The sequence below is a fragment of the Juglans microcarpa x Juglans regia genome, chromosome 7D, assembly GCF_004785595.1.
Source record: "Juglans microcarpa x Juglans regia isolate MS1-56 chromosome 7D, Jm3101_v1.0, whole genome shotgun sequence".
Taxonomy (NCBI): domain Eukaryota; kingdom Viridiplantae; phylum Streptophyta; class Magnoliopsida; order Fagales; family Juglandaceae; genus Juglans; species Juglans microcarpa x Juglans regia.
The window spans coordinates 3,104,133-3,131,613 of NC_054606.1; the positions used below are offsets into that span (position 1 = coordinate 3,104,133).

A 27,481-nucleotide genomic window follows, 5' to 3' on the forward strand; every position below is an offset into this window, starting at 1 on the left:
GGTGCTATTTTTGAAGTGACTTGCCTACTCTTTTATCTTAGGACAATGCTAGGGGACCGAGAGACCGAGAATGGTCCCCTGCATTGTATTGACAAATGCAAATGTAGTTATTTCTTTTTTTTCAATCATTTTTTTATACATATTTAAATATATTCTTAAAAAAAAAATTACTAATAGTCAATTCTTTAAGAAAAAATTTATTCATTATTAATTTTCTTATTATTCTATGATGTGATATTAGATGATAGGTTTACAAATGAAATATAATAAATAATCTTTAATAATTTAATGCTGTATTATAAATTGATGAAAATTGAGATGATAAGTAGTATTATTTGAGTCGTCAATTTCCTTTAAGAAGCACACCCAAATTTTTCATTCTACTCCACGTGCATGTTCATGAGAGAGAGAGAGAGAATATCTATTTCCAAAAGAAGATGATATAATTATTTTCGCAACTTTATTTTAAATAAAGAATATTTTTATAAAATAACTCATAAAAAATATCATTTTATAAAATTAGGATCAATTTAAAACATAGTTAATATAAAAAAATTGTATATTATCATTTGCAAATTTTATCATACAACTGCAGTACTTGAGAGTTTTTGATTATGGTGCCAACGTGGATGTGTTGGACCACAAGAACAAGAGGATTAACGTTGCGCCCACTTCTCAGTTTCGGTCCCAAGCACAAACGTACACCTACCTCTGTCTTCTTCTCTCAACGTGGACCACTGGAAAATACACCTCTCAGAAAAGTTAACAAACCAACATACAAAATAACATAAATGATTGAAAAACTATTTATCATTTCTCAGTTGTTATTCAATTATTTGTTATTCAGTTATTTAAAACCATATAACATATGGTGAGATGATGATATTTAACAGGACAATGAATATATTTTTTTGATAAAAAGAAAAGAAAGGAAAAAAAAAAGAAAGATTTTACTTATCATCTTCATACCACATATTACACATAATTTTTTTATTTTTTTCTCTTATTAAATGTGCGGTATATGAATGATGAGTAGAAGAAATTGATTAGTTCAAGAAAAAAAAAATTAAAAAAAATAAAATAAAAATAAGTGTGGTGTGTAATGTGTAGAGACGATGAGTAATAAGTTTTTTTTTTTAAAAAAACGTCGTTCAAAACCATCCATTGTAACGCACTTCCGAAAATAAAGCATTGAAAATGTATATCTTCGAATTCGATCAGTACATCTGTTGTCTGAGCACTTGGATGGACAGTTTGACCACCTTGATTTTTAAACTTTTCCAAACTCTGGGTTCACGTTGAACTGCCAAGTCTCACCTTCAAAAAGCAAAAGTGACTTCAAATGGTCTCCCAGATTCTTAAAAAAGAGATATCTTTAGCAGATTTGTTTTTTTCCTCGCCTATCTTTATAAGATCTATTTCACATTGATCCTAAAATAACAAAATCCAGATGCAAGTTTCATGTAAAAAATATTTTCTTATAAGATTATTTTGATTGCATAATTTGATTTTTATGGAAATAATATAATTTGTGTATTTGAGATATTGATATTTGATAACATTTGTCTTTAACGAACTTAAAAAAAACTTGATCTTGGATATGGCGAATTCTGCTCCTTATCAAAACAATAGCTTTGTCAAATCATACTGATTATGGAGAAAAGAATTCACAAGAATTTTATTTACAGACTAACTTTCATGGAGACATTATATACATATATACGTGTATATGTATTCTCTTATCTTAACATGGTATCCATATCCAATCATGGAGCATCAGCATCACCCCTAACCTCCTTCGCCCTTTTTTAGTGTAGAGAGAGAGAGAGAGAGAGAGAGAGAGAGATGATCTCCATCATTCAATCCCATGTGCCATTCTCTTCTTTTCAATCCCCATACCTTCCTCTCCTCCATCAAAAACGATACTGATCCTCTCTCTCTCTCTCTCTCTCACACACACACACACACATTATCCAATATACTTTCTAGGGTTTTGAAAATTGAAAAACCAGAGCCAAAGCTAAAGCTGATCACCTTCACCTACACAAAACATAGATACCCATAATATATAAACCCTCAATAAGGGCACTACTTACAACCTTTCCTTTTTGTTTTTCAGAGAATAATATCAAGCAGAGAGAGAGAGAGAGAGCGACAGTCTCTCTGTTCTAATTGTTCTCTGCTCTCCTGCCATTTTGTTTTCTAGGAGATAAGTGGTGGTGGGTGTAGAGAGATGATATGTAGAGAATTTTAGAGAGAGAGAGAGAGAGAGAGAGAGAGGGACATGTTGGCAATGGAGAAGGATTTTGATTCCAAGTTGAAAATTCAGGGGAATTCTTCCAATGGCGGGAATGTGCAGAGATCCAAGAGCTTTGCTTTTAGGGCACCCCAGGAGAGTTTTACAATTCAGGATTTTGAGCTAGGCAAGATCTACGGCGTCGGCTCCTATTCCAAGGTTTATATTTTATTTTTTCTAAATGTTCATCTTGGCAAATTATGGCTTTTTTGTTTGTTTAATTTGTTCATTTGTTTTTTTTCGTTTTCGTACAATCTGGGTTGTGTCAGTTTGTTGTTGTTGTTGTTGTTATTACTATTATTATATTTTGATTGTTATGTTTTGATGGTTGAGTGGTATTGGGTACTGAATGTTGTACATTTATATAAGCCATTTTTGGGAATATTTATAAATGGGAAGTAGTTCTCTGATGATGATCAGTTGGGCATTGCGCAATAAAATTATGAGGGTTCGTTGGTATTTCTATAGCGGTTTTCATTCATATGTTAAAAAATGTGATCTTTAATTATGATAAACCCAGGTGGGTAGAGCACAATAGGGCAGTTGGATTTACCAGTAAGATTGTTTGATAATTGGGCCCTGAAATCGTATGTGACGGAACATGGGACTTGATATCGGAGCCTCCTCCTTAGGTTGCTGAGAACTCAGGCAAAGATTGCATTTTCCCTTATTCCGTTGGTCCTTGCATTGTTGCTTTGTTGTTTTCAGAAAATGAAAAATGCGGTTCTTCCAAGTAGTATGGTTGTGTTCAGCTTTATAGCGTGCTGGAACTTTTACTTCTCAGCCACAAAAGAAAAAAAAAGGAGCAATTATTGAGTTGAGGAGATCATGTGGGTTATTGAGACAACAAGGCCTATTAAGATTAGTGGAGTTTCTCAAGTCTCACCTGCACTTTTAGAAGCTTAGAGCAAATATATAAATATCCACAGAGAGAGAGAGAGAGAGAGAGAGAGAGAGAGAGAGAGAGAGAGAGAGAGAGAAATCTCGGACTTTCAAGTCTCACCTGTTATTTTCACTGCTAGATACGCTTTACTTGAATTGTTATGGTTTTCATTTGATTTAAAGGCTAAGCTTGAACCAAATATTAGGCTTTCTGTTTCTGTGCTCTAAATATATCACCCATATAATTTCAGTTAATTTCCGCTGCTACATAGGTTTTACCTGTTTTTTGCTGCCATATTTTGGTTTTAGTTAATTTCAGCTAATCGTCCTTTTTTATATTTTAGCCTCTCTCTGATCCTTGGCAACATTTGCATATGTGGGCACATAGTATTGATTTCTTATTATTGGTCTTCTCTGAAAATCAAATAAATGATGCTAACAGGTTGTTAGGGCAAAGAAGAAGGATACAGGAACTGTATATGCACTGAAGATCATGGACAAAAAATTCATTACCAAAGAAAATAAAACATCTTATGTGAAGTTGGAACGCATTGTGCTTGATCAATTGGATCATCCTGGCATAGTGAGGCTATTTTTTACATTTCAAGATACTTTTTCACTATGTAGGTACTCTACTCTTAGTGTAGAGAGTGCCAGTATTCTGTAGGCACTCTTTTGTTCCTTGTCTTGTTTTTCTGGTTTTGCTTTATTTGGGATATTATTTGATATCAATTTCTTTTATTATGTTGTGTAGATATGGCACTCGAATCCTGTGAAGGTGGAGAGCTTTTTGATCAAATAACCAGGGTAAGCTTATGATGAAGTAATAGCATTCATACGCTGGAATTATCAAATTCGAATTACCCTGAAAATGCCTTCAAACGCCCTTTATTTCTTTGTGACCAAATGCCCTGTACTAGAGACAATGGAGCTGCTGAGCTGCTTTCCAGTCATCCTACTCTTCCCTTTTAACTTGCCTCTGTTCCAGGATGTTAAAGCTATCTGCATTACATTTAACACATTGCAGCCCAAACTCCTTTTTTTTTCCCCTGACTATTTGCTTTGTCAAAATATCTTGAATTCCATTCTTTTCTTATGTTTCCAGTATGTGGTATTGCCTTTTAGCTTGTCATTCCCCAATATCCACTATCAGTTACTTTTATCTGCAGAAAGGTCGCTTGTCAGAGGATGAAACTCGCTTCTATGCAGCTGAAGTTGTCGATGCACTTGAGTACATTCATAGTCTGGGCTTGATACATCGTGATATCAAGGTATTTTTTTAACTCGAAATATTCTATCAGTGGATGAATAACTCTAAAAGCTTCTCAAATTGCAGCCCGAGAACTTGCTGCTTACTGCAGAAGGACATGTTAAAATTGCTGATTTTGGGAGTGTAAAGCTTATGCAGGAGAGCCGAATTACAGTTCCTCCAAATGCTGCATCAGGTTAGATTAATTATTAACTAGTGGAAGCTGTTTAATACTAGTTTTGAGTGATGAATTAAAAAATCTCAGTTAATGCCTTGCCCAGATGATAAGGCCTGTACTTTTGTGGGGACAGCTGCATATGTTCCTCCGGAAGTTCTCAATTCTTCTCCTGCAACAATTGGGTGAGTGACTCTTTTCTTTATTAAGCAGGCATGCAAGTTAGACTGCATCATTAGTGCAATAAATACAAAATTCTTAACCTCAATATTTCTATTTGTAAATGATTTCAATACTTGTCTTTCATACTTCATTATTTTTCTTTTCTATTTTTTTTGTTTTGTTTTTTAACTTGTAATACCTATGTAGGATAACTTCCTTTGCTTTCTTTGAAAATATCAAAACAGAAATGACCTCTGGGCCCTTGGCTGCACCTTGTACCAAATGCTTTCAGGAACTTCTCCTTTCAATGATGCAAGCGAATGGCTAATTTTCCAAAGAATTATAGCCAGAGATATTAGATGTCCAGATTACTTTTCAGAAGAGGCAAGAGACATCATTGACCGGTTATTGGTAAGCTACAACCTCAACTGTGGTTAGCTTGAGTGCTTGTGTAAACGTGCTAATGTTATATATGGAATTCCTAGAGTTTTACTCAAAGAGTGTTTTTTATTTTTTTTTCCTTTCTATTGATGAATTTTTCGTTTTGCTATTAGGAAAGTTAATTAAAGCATTGACATAGGAAACGCAAATAAGAATTACACCGAAGTTATTATGGTGGGTTTTCAGCTATAATGTTTATGATATGACTCTGTTGTCGGGCAACCTCATGTTGGCATTGGTTTGAAGGTACATGGTTTGGTCTATTCTGTTTGAGGAAGAGAAACCAAAATCCTTCTTCCATTCTTGTTGGATGAAAAAATTGAAAAAGGCAACCACTGTTTTCAGTTGAAGACATTGAAGGTGGGTCTTGGGAACAATGTAGCTTCTTCCATTTTTGCTTGTCGTCCCTCCTTTTCCTACTGTTACTTCCATGCCTACTACAAAAAGCAATGGCCACCACTGCCACCTTTGGGTGTCTCGTTAATTTACTTTTTTGATTACTTGAGCTTTTAAACATTCACCATTTTGGTCTGTTGTTTTCCGGAGTTATTCCTCATTCCTGCTTTGCTGAGCCTAGGTATAGCATCATAAAATAACTGGTCGACTACGAGTATTGGCACCATCACTCCCTTGAGAGTCCTTCTTGTTCACTTTGTTGATTACAGAATTTCAAAGTATTGACCTTCATTTTCCCCCCTGAACTCCCACATATTCTTGCATTGCCAACAGTTATGCCTTGAAAAGAATAACACGAAATGACTGTCTTTTGAGATTGACTTCATAGAGAACTTATGTAATCCAAGACTGTGTAGCCTTTTTGTGCACTATTGGTTCTTAGCATGTTTGACAATGCATCCAATAAACTTTCTTACCCAGAACTGTGAGGTCATTTGCATTATCCTCCCCCCTCCACTAGCTTTAAATCTAAACAGTCAACTTCTAAACTGTGTGATTAGTTTAATGTTCCTGCTCTATAAAAATCTGAAATTTCATCATATTTAATCTTAATTTTGATATTCTTATCATGTGATGGCTAAAAGAAATAAAGAAAAGGGATGAAAGGAAAATGGGCATGTAATCACCAATAATGTGACGAACTCCTAAACTTCAAGATTAACGGGAATATTGGGAAGATTTGACAATAGGAGGGAATTGCAATTAACCTCACAATTTAGGGTGTTTATTGTTGAAGAGAAATATTGCCACTGTACTCATGGTTTAGGGCATCAAAGTGTCATTTATCCACCATTTTGTTTTTTCTGGAAAGTGGAAGGCCCTTCCTTCTGCTTGGTGATATGTTCTACTGACTGAATTTCGTCCTTCTGATATTGGTGACCCATTGGCAGATAATCATGAAATGTCCATCTAATTCCAGAAATTTAGATCATTGTTTGTATGAGCATACTATTTGATAGTTTTCCAAATTCAGGAGAATACTTTTTTATTCATCAATAAATGATCTTTCAAGTTTTATAATTTAATTTATCCCTCATGTGGGAATAACAAGGACATGCATGTCATGACAAAATATGTACTTTTAAGATGCGATAATTTAATTTTTAGATGCAATCTCAATTATGTATGATCATATTGCAATGTGAAGTGTTTAAATTCTCTAAAACAGCCACAACCATGTTTCAGGATTTAGATTCCAGTAGGAGACCAGGTGCTGGACCAGATGGTTATGCAGTACTCAAGACTCACCCATTTTTCAAGGGAATTGACTGGAAGAATTTAAGAGGGAAAACCCCTCCAAAACTTGCACCAGAGCCAGGGGTATGCCTTGTGTCATGCATGAAACTGTTTTGAAGAAATCTCACTCTTCCCAAGCATCACTTTCTTGGTTAAAAATAATTCTTGGAAACCTTAGGTTCAATCAAGTGAGGGTGATGATGCTCAAGATTCATCATGGAACCCTTCGCACATTGGGGACGGTTCAGCAGGAAAAGCTGATGGTAATTGTGGTGCTGCATCATCATCCGAAGGGCATGTCCATATAACTAGGCTTGCTTCGATTGACTCATTTGATTCAAAATGGTATTTGCTCAATGTCTTTTGCTTCATGCTTGGCATCAAGCTGTCAAATCATGTTTTACTGTTACACAAAACCCTGTGATTCTCTTACTTGAAATTCAATCTGATGTGAGTTCCAAGTTTTTAGAGACTGTAAATGTTATGTTGTGCTTGTTGACTTGGAGTCCCAACTTTTAATGTGCACGAGATGGTGGTTGGACCTGATCTTAAGTACACCATCCACTCCAATGGAATTGGTTTTGAGGAATGCCTTGCAGTATTTATGCACTTTGCGGATGGGCTTTCAGAATTGCATGGTTTTCTAATAATGCATATGCTTTTCTGGAAGGAATTTGAAAGGAAGATTCTCTTGAAATTTCATAAGGGACTTGGCCTCTTTCCTTTAGATTTTGTTGTACTTTCTCAATTCCAAACAGACTTTTAAATGTGTGGCATTGGTGGTTTGAGGAATGCCTTGCAGTATATTTGTGCACTTTGCGGATGGATTTTCAGAGTTGCTTGGTTTTCTAATAATGTGTATGCTTTTCTGTAAGGAATTTAAAAGGAAGATTCTCTTGAAATTTCATAAGGGACTTGGCCTCTTTCCTTTAGATTCTGTTATACTTTCTCGATTCCAAACAGAGTTTTAAATGTGTGGCATTAGTGGTTTTTGCTTGGCCACTCTCAGATGTTTTTGTGTTTTGTTTTGGTTGTTTGTATGCATACATGCTGGGTCACTTGCAGTGGGCATATCTAATTTCTATGCTGACCATGTTAACAGGCAACAGTTCCTGGATCCTGGGGAATCTGTTCTTATGATCTCATTGGTGAAGAAATTACAGAAATTAACCAGCAAGAAGGTGCAGCTTATCCTCACCAACAAGCCAAAATTGATTTATGTGGACCCTTCAAAACTGATCGTGAAGGGAAACATAATTTGGTCAGACAACCCCAATGACCTCAGCGTCCAAGTCACAAGTCCATCACATTTCAAGATTTGCACAGTATGCATCCTTGTTCACTGCTTTATCATCATCAACTGCATATTTCCTGTTCACTAATTTCTTATAATTTTTTATTTCTTGATTTGGCTGGCACAATAAGACTGCTGTTTTTTGCCCCTTTCTCTGATTCAAACTTATGTAATGGTTCAGCCAAAAAAGGTGATGTCATTGGAGGATGCGAAACAAAGAGCGTGGCAATGGAAAAAGGCGATTGAGGGACTTCAAAATCAGTAAAATTTGTTCGCGGCTTTGACAGCACATTCTTTGGATGTTATGATAGTGTAGGGCAACATGGAGATTCTAAAAAAATTGATAACTCCCTGAGAATTATTTATTCAACAAAGGAAATTTGAGTTGCACATTCGGATGTTCCAAGGTGGAAAGCTGCCCCCTCAATTTGCCCTCACCTCTCACACTGCTTAAATTTTATTTTGTGATGAGGTTGTTTCACGCGTTCCGTGGTGTAATCTGTACAATGTGGAGTTTTAACCGTAGGGTTGGTTTGTAGGAGTGGGCTCATCAGTGTACTACTGTATTTGATGAAAATTCATTAATGAAATTTCTTTTTGTGGGAATCATTAGATTCATTACTGTATAACAGCAATTTTGAGATATTTCCATTTTGTTTCTTGGCATTATGATTGTGAATTAGCCCTCCCATAATGAAAGCATAAAGAGTTCTTGGAACTTGGATAGACTCTGAACTTTGCTGATTTCTTTTTCCTACTGATCTGTCATCCTCCATTGCTTGAAAACTTTCAAACAGCTTACAACTAAAGTAGACTGGCATGGGAACTGCATTCATAATATGAAGAGATACATTCCTTGGAACCTTGATCATGGAGATGGAGGGGGGGGGGGGGGGGGGGGGGGGGGTACCCAAAGCTGACTTCAATGAACTTGGTCATCATGTAACATCTCTTTGGGAGGAAATCCTAGGACAGCCAGAAGAGCTGCGGGATGAGTGGATTTTGCTGGGTTTATACAATTGCGGCGAGAATAAAAGAGTTGCTTATCAGATTTTTTTTTTTTTTTGATGTCGGGAAACTCTCCAAGGCAGTGCCCTTCAGACCCACTCCTGCAAGCAACAGTTGCTTATCAGATTTTTAGTCCTTTCAATCTTTCAGGAAGTTATTTTTCAATGTGTCAAAAAAGATTTATTGCATAAGAAAAAATATATTTAAAAATGTTAAATCATGAAATCATTAGAAGGCCATAAACAATTTTAAATCATGAAATTGAAGAAACTAGAATCCTGGTTTAAGGTCAACTCAGATTTTAAATGAATATAATATTACTCCTTATTTAAATTTTTTTTTCCCCATTTTTAAGTGACTTCTTATTCAATTGAAAGTTTAATTTTTAACATCAAAATCACGAAAATCACAAAATGTTTCCAAACGAACTTGTTAATTTCTTTTGAACTTATTAAAAAAATCATATGGACTTGCGTTTGGGGCCCTCTCCGAACGAAGACAGGCAGATAGGCCCAGACCGCACATGTTGAATTGGGCCCAGCCCTCCTTCTACGGGCCACTCATTTGGAATTTCAATCATCCTCTTCGCATTTCAAGCTCAACTCTATTTACGGTTTTCATTTTACCTATTAGGGTTTCTGCGAAGGGTAAAGCCGGAGAGCAGCAGCCATGGTTCTCAAGTACGTCACCTTTTGTTTCGGTTTCTTATGCCTCTCTGTTTGGTCCATAAAATGGATTCGATTAGCGTTGGTAATAGACTGGATTGTATTGATAACTTGAGATTTTGATTGTTTATTGGAAACTTCTCTATATCCAATCAACATTACTGTGCTTTGATGCTTGTCTAGAAATGATAGAAATCATAACATCAAGATTTGCTCTATCATTCATGTGAAAGGGTAATTCGAGGTTAAATTATGGACTCAAAGCATTGATTGTGGTTTAGTGGTGGGCAGAATAAGCAGACACACTCTTGCTTGTTTTTGATCTGTCGTATTGCTCATTTAGGTTGTCTCTTGTTTTATGTACAAAAAAATTTAACGTATGTGCTGAGTTCTTAATGCTGATGTTTCAGGACTGAACTTTGCCGCTTCAGCGGCGCCAAGATATACCCTGGTGAGGGTATCAGATTTGTTAGATCAGATTCTCAGGTGAACTTTTAATTGAAACAATCATTGCCGAGCTTCCGGCTACTGCATTAAAAAAAGTTATTTTTTTCAACTTTTTTTGTTTGGTTGAGAAGACGGTGTTGGGTTAATTTCCTGTTGTTTGTGCTGATATTTATCTCATATTTTGATTAATTCAGGTTTTCCTGTTTGCTAACTCAAAATGCAAGAGGTACTTCCACAATCGATTGAAGCCTTCAAAGCTTACTTGGACAGCTATGTACAGAAAGCAACATAAAAAGGTGGAATATTTTCCCATTATCTTGATGATAACTCATCTTCATTCTACAACTGTCTGGTATGATTTATATTTTTACTTCATGTGGCTTGCAGGACATAGCTGCCGAGGCTGTGAAAAAAAGACGCCGTGCCACCAAGAAGCCATACTCAAGGTCCATTGTTGGAGCTACCTTGGAAATTATCCAGAAAAAGAGAACTGAAAAACCAGAAGTACGAGATGCAGCACGGGAAGCTGCTCTTCGGTATTGCTTCCTTTCCTTCCATTAACATATTGCATTGTTTGGTTAGTATGTTTTGATACCTGTCTTTTGAAATATATGGCATAACGCTTGGCAAAAAATTTTGCAGCCACATGATCAGTGCAAAATAATGTTTTTGTTCAGTTGTAGACAAATAATGTTTCTATTCATTTTAACATTTAAGTGACTAATGAAAAGTGACATGCTTAACTTTTTTTATTAATTTCTTTGTGTGAAGAGTGATTTTGGCTTACTTTGAGTGATTTTGGATGTTCCTCACTACAAAGGTTGCGGACACCTTTTAACTTGGATGATTTTTAACTGGATATGAGCAGAGTTAGCATACAATTTTTTTTTATTATTATTATTATTTTTTTTAAAGAGGGGGGGGGGGGGGGGGGTTTGCTAACAATTTCTTTCTTTCTTTTTTTGATGATGGGGGAACCACCCCATGACAGAGCCCTTAGTCACCCATGGAACCTAAACTCCCGGGGAGACTAGCACGGCAACCCACTGCCATGGCCTCCCATTTAAATCTCAGTTTGATCCCTTTGGAAATCGAACCTGTGACATAGGGGTTATTTTTGCTAACAGTTACTTTTGATTTGAATATTAATACTAGATTACTTGGGTGCCCTTTCCTACACATGGCTCTGGCACATAATTATCTGCTGAATACTTGCATTTTGTGCAGTGAAATTAAGGAGCGAATCAAGAAAACAAAGGATGAGAAGAAGGCAAAGAAAGCAGAAACGATGGCCAAGACTCAAAAGACTCAGAGCAAGGGAAGCCTGCCCAAGGGTGCTGCACCAAAGGGCCCCAAAATTGGAGGTGGTGGTGGAAAGCGCTGAGCAGCCAACTTAGACTAGTAAAATGGAGCAACTGAACAAGTTGTATTGGTGAGGAAGTTTTTGTAGTGCTTTCTTGTTCGTCAGTTTTGTTTTGGATATCCTTTCCTTTAATTTTTACAATTGAACTCAAGAAAGAGCAAGATTTAATTTGTATTAAGGTTTTTAAGCACTGGCCAGATTCAATATTGCTTACAGGCATTGTTCCGAATTCCTAATGAATGATGATCTCAACTTTTAGAAGCATTGTTGGTGTTATACCTAATTTTATCCTAGAAAAGTAGTTGTCCTTTCCCTTTCTCTTAGTGGCCTATGTACTGCGAGAATTCCAGCATCCACCACATCAGTTAATACCAAGTTCAACCTTGATATGGACGATTCAAATCTCACCCAACGATCAGCGATCAGGTGATAATATGGAAACGGTTGAAGATATTATTCAGCAGAAACCTCAATGACCGAGAATGAGTGGAATAACTTAGGATCAAGAAAAGCTGGTAAGCATACAGCACATCTATATAATAATCATATATAGCTTTTCATTACAATTCATAGCAGATTCTGAATCAGTAGTAACCCAAGTACATCAGTGGTGACTTTAAGATAATTTTCGGATTGACTTGCTATGATTGTGTACTCCAGGTCGTCAAACTCATCATCGCTGGTGTGTTTACGGCCGTTAATGCCCGGATGATTACTGTTGGTATGTATAAATTCCTTTAAGTTGAGCTCGTGGTACAGTTCGCTAACATTTTGGCCCTTGAGTGATAAGGATCCCTCTAAACATTGGATATGGTTGAAAAGTTTCCCGTGCCCAGATGGTTTTGATTGATATATGCTTGGGCATGATAGCACCAGAGTGATAAGTAAAAAAGATTGTAGAAGTGGGGAAGTTTTCGGGGCCATTGCCGGGCAGGTGGGACTTTACCTAGAGAAGAGCTTATACCTTTTTGTGTCTTGGATCAATGGATCTCTTGCCTCAATATAAAGGGGATCTGGAGCTACCTTCGGGACAAATATAAATTTGGCTTGTTGGATGGTGCAGTAGTCTTCTAGTCGTTAAAAGGTTCCATTCTGAGTGTTGATTTGGTCCATATAGACTGAGTTTAACATGTGGATTGCAGCATATTAATGCTTTCTTTATCGTCTGTTTTTTCTTCTCTTGTTGATAAAAGGTCAGGCGTATGCTGGGGTCCTTTGGATTTCCGCATTCTTCTCAAGCTTATTTGTATAGGGGAGAGAAAATAAAGAGTCAAGAACAAAAGTCATGCCAATTAATTGTCACCAGTTAGGGCGTCGTCATGCCAATAAATTGAGTTAGTGTTAGGTGAGATTTTGTATGAATTAAAATATGCTCAGGTGTATAATCGGAGTGATTGCCAATGAAGTATATGAGAGTGTAGGGTGTACTCATGGTAAACCAGTAGAGAGAAAAAATGAGACTTGCAGCGACCATAACTTCTCTATTTGCTACCAAAAAGAAAAATGAAGCTACATTCACTAATTCTTAGACTTGAATTGTTGTAGTTTTCTTAGTACGTTGTTCTATTGTGTTTATATACTTACTGGAATTCGACGTCAAATTTGGTATCAAATTCAAAACCACGTTCGAATGGATAAGCGCTTCGGGTAGAAACTTGAAGGAAAGAGGACTTTTGAGAGAGAAACTTGGTCAACTTTTCTCTCTCTCTCTCTCTCTCTCTCACACCAAAGTTCATATAGCCAAGCTAGTTGGGCCGAGAGCCGGCTGTTCTATAAGGCGAGTTAGGCGGTTGCTTAAAGCCCTATAGTGAAAGAAGGCTCAAAAATATACTAAAAGTTAATAATTATTAAAATAAAATTAAAAAAAATTATCTAACCTAAACGAGGTTAATCTTGAAAATTGGAAAACACCAATTCTTAAGTCCACTGTTAAAAAAAGAAAAAAAAAAAGACGTTAACAGGCTTTATAAACTCTGCAACTTCACTCAAAAAATTCAAAAGTCACAATAAAATCTCAAAAAAGACGATCCAATCTATTTGTAAAAAAAATTTCAGAACATCTCAATAACTTTCCTTTTGTATCTGAAATTTACAAATTTTATTTCATCTCTCTTGTACTCTAGACTCTAGCCTACAGTCTCTAATCTCTAACTTTTTTGCATCCATCTTGCTCGTATTTAGCACTGACAGCCTCTCCCATCGTTGCATCGCACTTGTAAACGTTGAGCGGCATCTCTGTTGTGCTATGGTCGATGAAGGTAAAGGTAAAGCTAAAAAATTGTCTTATATACAGAATAAAATTTTGTAGCAATAAAACAACCACGTGACTTGTCTTCTGATCTTTAGAACATCCTTTGTGTTTTTATTTTTATTTTTATTTATTGTCTTCTTCTTCAAGACTTCAACCGGTGGTTTCACAATTGAATTCATATGGCCCATGGGCCATGTATTCCTTCACTTTTTTTTTTCAATTTCTATAATGTATAATTTATTTCTTGATTTTGAATATTAATATTAATATATTTTATTTTATTGTACAGATTAACAATTTTATATAATGCTCATTTGTTACATAAAAATGAATCGCATTTGCTAAACCAGGTTCTATTGTTTTAGAGTAAATACTACATATAGTTGTTGAATATGTAAACGTCATGCAATTATTTTGAAAAAGAGTGAGGTTTACTATTAAAAAATTAATTTTTTTCATCTGTCCCGTATTTATTCCTTTTTTTCAAATTAATTGTGCAGCACTTACACACTCACGACTGCAACTATCATTTCTATTATTTTTTGTTAATATTTATTTTATTTTAGAATATTCATAAGCATCACGGTAAGAATGTTCTAGCCATATTATCAATTGGGAATGAAATATTAGAAGAACTTGAATATTAAAATTTAATTAACAATTTTGCATCTCAAAAAATAAGAAGAAGAATTTTTAAATAAATATATATTTTGATACAAGAAAAATGTCACATTTTAGCTGACTTAAAATCTATTGAGCCCGCCCTGAGTTGGGGGTTCTTTTCCAATTTCCACTGTAGAAATCTAATACATATTGAGGTAATTTAATAAGGGATATGCAGCCCAACATGTAGTTTGTTGCGGCCCATTCGCTCATCAGTTTTGATGCCAATGAATTTTCTGAGTAGTCCAGCTTTAAAAAGACTTCAGTAAAGTTGAGATATTTGTGAGGTATTGAAAATAGACCAGTCCGGAGATGTTGATGGGGAATTTATAGCATTTGTGACAACATGGCTATCACCTTCAATAATAATTTCAAAAAAGTCAGTATGCAGTGTTGGGTTTATGCTCCTTTGGAGTCCCACATTGGTGGGAGAAAAATAAGGAGGAGGCCCCATGGCCTATAAAAGGGAGGTTTAGCCTCCTAGTTAAATACACCAAGTCATAAGCTTAATTAGTAACTTGTGACTCTAAGAAAAGTCCTCTATTAGCTTTTTCTTGTGAAAAAAAAAGAGGTGAGAGTTAAAGTTTTACTAGTGAGAAAGTTTTGTGGATGTCATTTGGGGTGAGGAGAAAAATTATGTGATTGTAATAATTTTTCACATAGTGTATTTTCTTCTATAGGTCTGGTTGTTTTTCTCCTGTTTTTGGGAGTTTCCACGTAAATTCTTATGTTGTTATTATTTCTCTGGTTTTCTTCATATTTCACCAAAAAGTAGATCCTGGGGTGAATTTGGTAGGTTCAAATTCCTAACAAGTGGTATCAGAGCCACTAGGTTCTTTTTGGTGGGTGGAGCTTTGGTGTGGTAGTGTGGATACGTACAGTCTAAGGAGGTTCTGTCTAGGAGATTGGTATTTAAGTGGTCCAGTGTGACCCTCCAATCTTTCCTGGGAACCTTGAAGTTCTGTCTAGGAAAGAATAATCTTTCTTGGGAACTTACTTAGTGAGTACCATTCATTTCTACAGTAAAATTCATCGAGGCAATGTCAGGAAGTAAGGCTTCAAATTCTATCAGATATGAGGTGGGGAAATTTGATGGGAGAATCAATTTTGGCTTGTGGCAAGTTCAAGTCAAGGATATTTTGATTCAATCAGGATTACACAAGGCGTTGAAGGGCAGACCAATCCCTGAAGTCAGCAGTGATACTAGCGTGACTGATGAAACAAAGAGCAGATCTGTAATGAGCGATGAAGATTGGGAGGATCTGGATTTGAGAGCAGCAAGTGCGATACGTCTGTGCTTGGCCAAGAATGTTCTTGCAAATATTCATGGAATATCTATGGCAAAAGAACTTTGGGAAAAGCTCGAAGAGTTGTATCAAATAAAGGGCGTCTCAAATCGGTTGTACCTGAAGGAGCAGTTTCATACACTGCAGATGAGTGAAGGTACGACTATTTCAGATCATTTAAGTGTTCTCAATGGCATTGTCTCTGAGCTAGAATCTATTGGAGTTAAAATTGATGATGAGGATCAAGCCTTGAGGCTCATCTGGTCTCTTCCATCTTCCTATGAGCATATGAAGCCTATTTTGATACATGGGAAGGAGAAAATAATTTTTTCAGAAGTTACCAGTAAACTCTTTTCTGAAGAGAGAAGACTAGGTGGTGGAAGAAATGGTTCACCTGGAAACTTAGCATTGGTAGTAGCTGGTAATGGGAAGAGGAAGAACTCCATGAAGATGAAAGTAGTCTGCTGGGGGTGTGGACAATCTAGGCACGTTAAGAAAAATTGTCCAAGAGCAGGAGCAGGTTCGGCAAGTGGCTCCAAGTCAGTAAATGGAGATACTGGTAATGAAACTAACGTTGTGTCTCTCTCCATGGAAGACGATGTCTGTTAAAGGGACATGTACATCCTCATGGCATGCCGCTAATTCCCAAAGTTGCCATGATAGAGGATGTGTTAATGTTAGTGGGTCCACAAGTTTGTACACATGCATTGGTTTGGCATTAATGCAGGGTGTGGTGGAAATTTATGTCGATGGCTGATGAACTTCCAGGAAAGCCAAACGTGGAAGTTGCACCATAATTTTTCAGCAATGTTATTTTCGACATGGGCCGAAATTGAAATGCTTGGAATTGGTTTATTCTGAGTGATTATGCTTTTATGGTGGAGCATGATAGCAGAAGTTATGAAGATCTTCATTGCGGTGGAGCGTGGCTGTGGGATCGACCAAAGTCGCAAGGTGGAGATTGTTGGGTTTATGCTCATTTGGAGTCCCACATCGGTGGGAGAAAAATAAGGAGGAGGCCCCATGGCCTATAAAAGGGAGGTTTAGCCTCCTAGTTAAATACACCAAGTCATAAGCTTAATTAGTAACTTGTGACTCTAAGAAAAGTCCTCTATTAGCTTTTTCTTGTAAAAAGAAAAGAGGTGAGAGTTAAAGTTTTACTAGTGGGAAAGTTTTGTGGGTGTCATTTGGGGTGAGGAGAAAAATTGTGTGATTGTAATAATTTTTTACATAGTGTATTTTCTTCTCTGAGTCTGGTGGTTTTTCTCCTGTTTTTGGGAGTTTCCACGTAAATTCTTGTGTTGTTATTATTTCTCTGATTTTCTTCATATTTTACCAAAAAGTAGATCCTGGGATGAATTTGGTAGGTTCAAATTCCTAACATGCAGCTACCTCAATTGCCAATTTAGCTACCATGGCTTCTCCGAAATTTGGATTGACAGAGTCTATATGCTGAGTTGCTGTAAAAATAATTTCTCCAGAGTTTGATCTACAGATTGCAGCTGCAGTTGATACATTGTTTCTAACAGCTACATCATAAGACAGTGAGTAATGTCCTACTGGGAGAGGGATCCATTCAGGGATCCAAGTTTGGATCGAAACTTGGTCAACTTGAATGGTATAAACTAGAGCAAATGTTTAATGTTCCAATTTACTCAGGCGAGAGTTATGGTGATTTAAATTGCAGTACTTGTTTGTTTCCTTGGATTTATAGGATATAGGAAAGGGAAAATCTGGAGTTGAAGTGCCTAAGCCCAAGACAAATTTGATTAGAAGCTCAAGAAAGATAGTTGAAGGGCAACAAAAGCATGGATCCCAGTAGTCTTGGAGTGATTCAAAGGAGAATGTTAGAAATTTTGATTGTATCCTTCTCGAGAATTATGGGATATACTTCTAGATTATTTGATCGAATAGATTTTGGAATTTGAAGTTGATACGAAAATAATCAGAAACTTGTTTTGAAATTTCAACTTCAATTTACAAGAAATATACAGAGCTAATCCACAAAAGATTTTTATCCATCTCCAATCACCCGTTCGCCATATCTCAGAGAGAGAGAGAGAGAGAGAGAGAGAGAGAGAGAGAGAGAGTTGTTGCTGGACAAAACTTCAGCTATATCAATTTACAGACTGCATGTTCACAAAACTACAATAACTGGGTTTATTAATAAAGATAAAAAAATCCCTTCAATCCATATGCACATATATATAGTACAATCAATCTTAACAATAAAATTAAGCTCTCAACAGCAACACTGTGCTGTGCCATCAATCTGAGAAAACTAAAACCAGCAAACCAAGAAGATATCTATAAAATGGCGTATGATCCGTGATCATGCCTCCTATGACTCTTCTGGGATTGGAGACAGAGGGCTCCTTGAAGAAGGAGAGGACTCGCCACCAGAAGGCATGTCTCCAAGAGAAGCAATTATACGATTAATGCTTGCGGAGCGAAGTCGTCTAAAACTAAGGGATCTGTTCTTCTCGTCTTTGGAGAAGATGGTGGATGATTTGGAAAGGATGAGATATACCAAAGCCTGGACTAGAGCAAACATGGCTACTTTCATTAGCATGTCTGCTAAGCTGCCTTCCATCACCATTCTCGATTCAGAGCTGATTTTGCAGGAGAAAAGATTTACTTTATTGAGAACAGATGAGGTGAAATGAATGATGAACTTGGTTACAGGAACGTACCCCGCAGACATATCCTTTTATAGACGGAAACGATTATTGGAGACAAGTAAGCCTGCCACTTTGACTAGTTGTCTCGAAACCAGTTACACGTGTTAGATCTTAGAATGCTTACGTACGTACGTACGTTGAAGTTTCTGAAGAGTTGGGGGACGTGGGAAGCGGTCAATTTTGACAAAGGGTTCTGGATAAAATGAATAAGTGGCTGGATTTGATATGCACTATGCAGAGATAATTGACAAATAGAGTCGAGTTCTAGACCCCAGATGATGTGGACCCTCTTCTCCACGTGGCAGATGATCATCAATCAGACAAGTTAATCGAGAATGGTTCAAAGTGGCTGAAGGTTGACCAGATGAAACTCAATAATTATAAGGTGGGATTAGCTGTATGGTATAGAAGCTTAAAAACATCACATTCACATGCGTGTCTTTATATATTTTATTATTATATAAATTAGAGACGATCGCAGGGTCGGTGGGTCGCACTCATGACCGACCGGTTGCTTCTACGCACACGGCTATCGGATGTGGCACCACTTCATCTTTCTTTGTCCCTTGCAAGTTGCAACGCTTTTTCTCTTTACTCTTTTTACAAAATGAGCTTTTGTCTACCACGTCACGAAATCGCACTTTTAAATTTAAAAGCAATTTTGTTTTAATTTATTTTAAAAATTTTCAAAAACTGTTTTGAATATTGATAGATAAAAATAAAAAAAATAGTTTTTCCTAATTAAATTAAAATTGATAATTATCCATTTATAAAAACATTTGGTCTATAGAATTTATATAAATAAATTTACAAACGGTCATAGTTTGATATTGTTCATTTGACTGTAAAATATTTTTATTGTAAAATAAATTTAATGTATGATATTAAATTATATTATTATATAAATTTAATTTTATAAAATTTCAGCACAGATCTAATAGTTTTTATGCTTTTGCCTCCTCTCATGCATGTCATTTGAACAAAGACAAAATAGAAGAAGGAATTAGTGCGGAGATCAGCAAGGAAGCAAGGGCAGGTTCCTTTGAACTTTCCTAATGGGACGAAGCACTCCTTCCGGGGAAAGTTATTTATTTGTTTCCGTGGATTGTCTTCTCCCCCGCAAGTGCAAGTGCAAGTGCACAGTTTACAAGTCGAACTAATGGGTCTCTCGTCCAAGAAACAAATAGCCCATCTGTGTGGTTTAGTCCATAAACTGTGCAACAGTTTGGGATGTATTTTCACAAAAAATTATTGCTGATGACCTCTTAGAACGTCATTGGTACGATGGATACTGATATTTGATGCTCTAGTTAATTTTCCTTACAAAATGGAGTAGATTAAAATGTAATCATATATACCCTATCAAGGTAGGCATGACATGTATTTCCAAAAAAAAAAAAATAATAATAAAATAAAGGTAGGCATGACATGGGCTATAAGCTGCCCAACTGGACTTACTTGAAGCCCATTAGGAGCCCAATAATGTCCAGTCTTATCGGTTAACGTGTAAAATAGATAAAGAAAACTGTTAGATATACGAAGAGATTATATAAAAATAAATTCACAAATTAACGTGATTTTATGGAATCTGTCAGATCTACTTTATAATAAAAGTAACTTTATAATCTGATATATTACAACAAGACACGTTAATTTATGAATTTATTTTTATGTAATCTCTTCGTAGTTAAAGTATTTTTTATGAACAAATATATAATACAGCTGCAACTGGAGTAGAGTAGAGAAAGAAAAGAATCCTTTGACAAATTCAAATACACGTCTTAACCCAACTACCAGATTATTCAAATACAAATAATTCAGAAGAATGTCCCTCCCCCTAACCCAACTCCCAGATCATCAAATTACATACTAAGACCACCATGAAAACCTTCAATTAATTCCCATGTTTGGTCTTCAAATATTTCCAGAAACTTCTCTTGGGCAAACGTGTCGTCCCAGCATATATTACTCTTCTATTCACGATTGCATGGAACAAGCATGTATACCTTCTTCCAGTTAAACATCTTGTAGCTAGCCAGCCATGATCTATATCACTACAAGCGGGAGAGGTTTGAATTAACTGGGAAGTAGGATACTACAATTGGAGCTCCCGATGATTTTGATTTTCTTTTGGCTTTATGATCAGGTGAAAAATATTCTTTCACAGGGGGGCCTCCCACATCATCGTAGACCGGAGACTTGGAGCACATCAAACAACCCAAAAACGCTGAGAACAGAGACATGATTAGTGTGTTTCCCCTTCCGTATGTTGTTGGCTCAGATGTTTTTGATAATTTGGTAGACCAAAGTTGGAATGGATGAGCTGATGAGCAATGGATATTTTAAGTGTGAGTGATCATAGTTGAAGTGAGATGCTCCATTTATAAGTTCTATAAGAAATGGAAATCTTGGCTTGGAGAGCACGGGATAAATGCATGAGAGAGATCATGGGATGAACCCAAAAGCTTGGAGAGCAAGCGGAAGACCAAGCAATAGTTAATTTAGTCAATGCTCCCTTGGACATTTCCTAGCTAGATGGTTCTCACTACTTTCGTGGTAGCTATATTTATTTTGACCGCAACCCCAAACAATGACATATATATAGATATATTAACATGTGAAATCAGCAACTTTAAGTACTGATTGGAGAGCATGAAAAGTACCATAATTTAGATCCCAAATGAATTTGTACCCTCATCTCCACACGTTTCATGGTCATACATGAGACAAATAAAGCTCATCACAAACGGTCCAAGTGGATGAAGCATTGACCAAAAGTACTAGGAAACCTAGCAGCCTGTATGTTGTGAATATCTGTGCTGCATCCTACCTTTAAGGGTTAGTTTGGATAGTTAGATGAGATAAATTGAATAAAATATTATTAGAATATTATTCTTTAATATTATTATTATTTTGAGATTTGAAAATTTTAAATTATTTATTATATTTTGTATAAAAACTTAAGAAAATTGTAATGATGAGATAAGATAAGTTAAGAATATTTCTGTATCCAAATAGGAACGTCACATCCATTTATATATGTTAACCAAGAAAAGGTCAGACATGATGAAGATTAAAGAATATAATATAAACAATTACATATTTTTCTTGTTATTAATTTTTGAGATAATTGGTAATTATGATTTCACATGATATCAAAGTAGAGATCATAAGTTTGAATTTCGACTCTACATTATATTACATCTAATTAAATAGTACACGTGTTTGGCTTATACATGTTGAAAGGGAGTTTGACCTATATGTGAATAAAGTGTTAAGAATATTAGGCTTGTGCAAAAAAGTTAGAACCCGACCCCCCCCAAAAAAAAATAAAAGATTGAAGTAACTTGCAGGTTGAACCCATTGAAACCGATATTATAAGAAATCTCAGACTCAGTTAAGTCATTGAACGATTTGAACCCCATAGAACTCTCGAGAAAGCACTTTCTCACCCTTTCCTATCTGCCAAACAACCACCTATTCCCATGGCCTCACCTCAGATCTTCTTCTCTTTCAAATACCCCGACAGCCTCACCGTCGTGGCCATTTTGTTCTGCACTGCCATAGTCTACGAGGCTATCTTCTGGCTCCTCATCTATCGCATCAACTCCTACAAGTTGAGGTACTCAATTGACAAGGCTGCCAAGAAGATTGCCAAGAAATCTAAGACCAAAAAGATGGACCGCATCGAGACTAGTCTCAAGGACTCGAGCCTCGACCTCTCCCTCTAAAAGTTCAAGTCTGGTGTCGTTGTCGCCCTTGCCCTTTTCGTCTTCTTAGGTCTTCTTAACTCATTCTTCTTATAGTTTTCACCACCACGTGGTGCTAGCTCCGGCCTCTTCCTCATGTCAGATCTCAAAACTAATTGATCTAGTTCACTGCTACTCTTCCTCTCCTTTTTTTTTTTTTTTTTTTGTTTTAAATTCACATTATAATTGTTATATTCTAGATCACACGGAGTAAGATTTTGTTATGTCCTGGATCTGTTTGTATACGATTTGGGTTCCTATTACCTAATTTCAATCTCGTGTCGGGCCCATCTATGAGCTGGGTTTGTCGGATTGCAGCCCTTTAGAATATAGTATAAATAAGTAAATATTCTTTTTTCTGTTAACTTAAATTTCTGAGACAGATAATAATTTCACAAGAGGACAAACTTGACCGGCAACAAGGGTCGCACAGACTAGTTGCAGGATTCTACGCACGCAGCTAGCTATACATGCGTTCTTTGTCCTTATTCAAACGCAACCAAAAAGGTTGGAGAAAAAAACATTCTTTTATTTTCCCCTAATAAATATTTAACATTTTCCACTAAAAAAAAATACTAAAAACATTAACATATTGCGCGGGATAACCACTATTAAAGCTTGACACGCATGCATCCTCGTCTAATGATGCTAATTTTCAATAGTAAGAGAAAGCAAGTCGTGTAGCAGAATATATTTTGGCCATTGAGTTTTTATAGATGGTGTCATTGCAAATTTTTTAGTGAAATGTTGATAATTGGTGTGTAAAGTATACAATTCTCCTATATATATTAAATGGAGATTAAAAATATCACTACAAAAAAATGTTAATTTGTGACAAATTATTTGTTACAAAAATGACATTTTTTTTTTTATCAAAATGAGTCCAATATTCTCAACGCAAATAACTTGTGACATTTACTAGTTTTTCTTGTAACGTATATTTCCATCAAATAGTTTTTTGCCAGCTAAGTTACAATTGCTTATCTAACACGTACACTGATAATTGGTTTCTATATTTTACCGTATTGAAATAACTGAAGCCATGTCACAAGGCTTGAAAAATAAAAATCGGGCAAGGGCTGATTCAATGAATCGGGCAATTCAACAAATTGAATCTGGTAATTCATGATAATTTTGAATTGGATATTGATAAAAAGATATTAAAGATCATATTTGATGCAATTTAAGTATTTTACATAGTGTATAAAAGAGTATAAAATATAAATTCATTAATCAGTTTCAATAAAATATAATATGAGTCTAAATAGTTTTAATAAATATATAATTTATATGTTTAATCTCAATTGTCGACATCTTTTATCCTATATATGAAAATGATAAAAACCATTAAGTTATAAATACAAGAAAAATGTAGTATTTTATGCATAACCATAAATTCAATATAAAATAATCATCCATCTCCTTAATTTTTTGTTCAACTAAAAAAAATAAAGAATACATATTTTATCTTTTAATTTTTCTACTATTCTTATTGAACACAATAATAAAAAAATTAATATATATTTAGTTCTATCATATTTTTGTACAAAAAATTAAAAGAACAAACTTAGTTGTTACTTATTAGATAACTTAAAATTAAATATAATTTTGAATCGGTTGAAATCGGGTCAAATTGGTTTGAATCGATCCGGTTCAATAAACGATTCAAATATTTATTAAAAGTGATTTGATTTGTTACCGATTCAATTTAAATTGGTTTGTATCGAATAGTTTTTTCGAGCCTTAAGCCACAGTAAGTGGACATACACTACAACTTGACAGGAGATTTATCACATATTTTACATGCGTATCCCGAACTATCATCATTTTAATAATATACACGATTAATTATCAAACTAGCATTGACATAGTAAATTATTAAATTTTGGCTATTACACTGTGATTTAGATCTAATCATTAGGTTACGTTTGGATAGTGAGATATTTTCTAATATTTGGTGAATAATAGTGAAAAAATAATGATAGAATATTAAATAATAATAAATAATAGTGAAAAATAAGTAAATAATAATAAAATATTTTCAATATCTAGGTCAAAAAATATTGTCCTGCATGTTTTATGCATCATTTTCGTAGACCTTATTTTTCCCACTTTACTTTCCCACTCAGTACTGACAAAAGTAATTTTCTATTTATTATTTCTTTCTTTTTAATAGTAGTGGAGATGGGTAGATCGAAGTGGATGATTAATTTGGAGAATCACAAAAAGGAAAGCATTGGAGGAGTGGAGAGCAAGCAAAAATAGGCGGCAGGGTAGATTCCTTTCATTTTCTTATTGCTTAAAGAGTCAAGACAAACCAACTTTACAAGAAGTTGTCGGACCAAGGAATATTTTGCGAGTTGCGCAACGCTGAGGACGAATTTAATTAGCTCAAATTTAAAAAGCAAAGAAGATAATCTAGAGATGGAGCTAAGCAATAATAATTGAATTGATATCGGTCGTATGTTCACTTCATGATCACCAAGATTGATGTTTCATTTTCTGCAGCAGATATGCATCTGTCATCTGTGAGTGCTTATCCACAAAAAAACATTAATTGAAAAAGAGAAGGAGAGCTCAGATCAGAGAGAACAATCCTAAAGTTCAAATATTTCCGTCTACTTTCCTCGAGCAAATGTGCCAGCATAAATCAGGTTCCAACCCCGCAGTAGATAATAGATACCTCTTCAATTCACGATTGCATGGAACATTAAGCATGCCTTCTTCCAGTACTTCAACAACGTCTTGTAGCCATGATCGATCCATCTATTTATGGTAGAAAAACTCTACTCGACCTCGGGTTCTCGGTCGCACACCACACGCCGAACCCGGCTCCTTTCTCACGTCACGGTTCGTCGATTTTTTCTCCGTTCTCTTACTTCTCCCACTTCTACCTACTCTTCTCCCACTTCTCCCACTTCTTCTCCCCTTCTCCGTCATCTCGAAAACGAGCCCGTTCCCTCACCTCAGCCACTTTTATCCTTCTGAGAGGTTTGAGCTAACTGATGGCCAGTGTTCCGGATGATTTTGATTTACTTTTGGGTTTCTCTGGAGAACAATATTCTTTCATGCCGGAGCCCGATAGAGCCTCCCACATCATCGGAGACTTGAAAGGAAGAGCGCATGAAACAACCTAAAAACGGTGCGAAAATTAGGGACATCGTGGTTCCCTTCTGTATGTAAACAAACGTTGTTGGCTTAGATGTTTCTGGGTACGTAGTGAACAACCTTGTGGTTTTTTTGGCAGACCAAATGTCCAATCTTGATCAGTTAATGTGTAAACGAACAAATTTTATACAACTGCAACTGGAGTAGAGAAGAAAAGAAGCCTTTGACAAATTCAAATACACAAGTCTTATTTAATAACAAATAATTCAGAAGCATCTGATCCCTCCCCCTAACCCAGCTCCCAAATCATCAAATTACATTCTAATACCACCATGAAATTTGAAACCTCCAATTAATTCCCATGTTTGGGCTTCAAATATTTCCAGAAACTTTCTTGGGACAGATGTGCCAACCTGAAGGAACCCTGCATAACTCCTCTCTTCACGATTGCATGAACAAGCATGTACAACTTCTTTCAGTTAATTAAACATCTTGTAGTTAGCCAGCCAGCCAGCCATGATCTATATCACTACAAGCGGGAGAGGTTTGAATTAACTGGAAAGTAGGATACTACAATTGGAGCTCCCGATGATTTTGATTTTCTTTTGGCTTTATGATCTAACGAAGAACATTCTTTCACAGGGGGCCGCCCAAATCATCGGAGACCGGAGACTTGGAGCAAATGAAACAACCCAAAAACGCTGAGAACAGAGACATAATTTTCCCCTTCTGTATATATGTTGTTGGCTCAGATGTTTACGATTTGGCAGAACAAAGTTGGAATGGCCGATGAGCTGAGCAATGAATATTTTGTGAGTGGTCAGAGTTGAAGTCAGATGCTCCATTTATAAGTTCTATGAGAGATGGAAATCTTCGCTTGAAGGGCACGGAATGATGATGCATAGAGAGATCATGCGATGAACCCAAAAGCGTGGAGAGCAAGCGAAAGACCAAGCAATAGTCAATGCTCTCTTCGGTATTTCCTAGATGGTTCTCACAACTATCGTGGTTGCTGTTTTGACCGCAACCCCAAACAATGACAGATATATAGATATATTAACATCATGTGAAATCAGCAACTTTAACTGATTGGAGAGCATGAAAACCATAATCTAGATCCCAAATGAATTTGTACCCTCATCTCCACACGTTGCATGGTCATACACGAGACAAATAAATAATTGGCTCATCACAAACGGTCCAAGTGGATGAAATTACATTGACCAAGAGAACTAGGAACCTAGCTGGTATGTTGTAAAAATATCCGTGTGTGTAGCATCCTACCTTTCAAACATCACATGGATTTTTTTTTTCGCCTAACAAGTATAATTCACATATTGCATGCGTTACCAACTTATATTTTAGTCTAAGGTTTATTTTGAATAATAAATGAAAATAGGTAATTTAGCACAATTTTAACAATTGAATCTTTACATGTGGTGTTCGTTGCAATTTTTATTTGTGTAATATGCCGATGTTGATAATTTGGTCATGTGCAAACTTATATGAAATTCCTATTGATTGGAGCCTCCATTAATTATATTTTTCTCAAATAGTTTTTTGCCAGCTAATTAAGTTAGAAATTGCTTATCTAACACGAGTAATTGGTTTCTATATTTCGCCATTGACATAACTGATTAATTCCATGGTAAGTGGACATACGATCTACAACTTGACAGGAGATTTATCACATGATATTTTACATGATGGGTGCAAGTATTATTGTTATATATCTAATTTTTTATAGAATAATTATTGTTATGACATTTTATGAGTAATGGTAAATACAGTCTTAGAGTATGTAATCCCGTGTACTTATTTTAAAAAAAAAAATAGGATACACCATTAAAAAAATAATTTTTTTCATGTAGATCCTATATTTATTAACTTTTTAATTTCAAAGAAGTGCGCGAAATTTGCACACTTTAAGATTACAGATATCATTTCTCTTTTACTAATATACATAATTCATTATCAAACTAACAATTGACATATTAAATTATCAAATTTTGGCTATTTACACTCTCGAATAAGATCCGGTCGTTAAAGTTTATGTGTGGCATGTTTTA

At 35.7% G+C, this 27,481-nt stretch overlaps 3 protein-coding genes and 1 pseudogene across 4 annotated transcripts; 3 read left to right on the forward strand and 1 right to left on the reverse strand.

Moving 5' to 3' along the window:
• Positions 1-1,745: 1,745 nt before the first annotated feature.
• LOC121238593 (3-phosphoinositide-dependent protein kinase 1-like) lies at positions 1,746-8,909 on the forward strand. 2 transcript variants are annotated; one of them, XM_041135533.1, is made up of 11 exons: positions 1,748-2,455; positions 3,621-3,801; positions 3,933-3,985; positions 4,348-4,449; positions 4,515-4,623; positions 4,709-4,787; positions 5,010-5,175; positions 6,847-6,981; positions 7,076-7,242; positions 8,000-8,222; positions 8,373-8,909. In XM_041135533.1, exons 1-11 carry the CDS (start codon positions 2,285-2,287, stop codon positions 8,454-8,456), a joined length of 1,470 nt encoding a protein of 489 aa, XP_040991467.1. In that variant the 5' UTR covers positions 1,748-2,284; the 3' UTR covers positions 8,457-8,909. The 2 variants fall into 2 exon arrangements, with proteins under 2 accessions (XP_040991468.1, XP_040991467.1); XM_041135534.1 differs by lacking the exon at positions 7,076-7,242 and having other exon boundaries at positions 1,746-2,455.
• Positions 8,910-9,727: 818 nt separating this feature from the next.
• On the forward strand, positions 9,728-11,938 carry LOC121238594 (60S ribosomal protein L24-like). Its single transcript, XM_041135535.1, has 5 exons — positions 9,728-9,879; positions 10,275-10,350; positions 10,506-10,607; positions 10,699-10,847; positions 11,539-11,938. The coding sequence occupies exons 1-5, from the start codon at positions 9,869-9,871 to the stop codon at positions 11,693-11,695; spliced, it is 495 nt and encodes a 164-aa protein (XP_040991469.1). The 5' UTR covers positions 9,728-9,868; the 3' UTR covers positions 11,696-11,938.
• A 6,029-nt stretch (positions 11,939-17,967) lies between these two features.
• On the reverse strand, positions 17,968-18,567 carry LOC121238595. Its single transcript, XM_041135536.1, has one exon. It carries the CDS (start codon positions 18,471-18,473, stop codon positions 18,216-18,218), a length of 258 nt encoding a protein of 85 aa, XP_040991470.1. The 5' UTR covers positions 18,474-18,567; the 3' UTR covers positions 17,968-18,215.
• Positions 18,568-21,974: 3,407 nt separating this feature from the next.
• LOC121238596 lies at positions 21,975-22,424 on the forward strand (annotated as a pseudogene).
• The last annotated feature ends 5,057 nt before the right edge of the window (positions 22,425-27,481 follow it).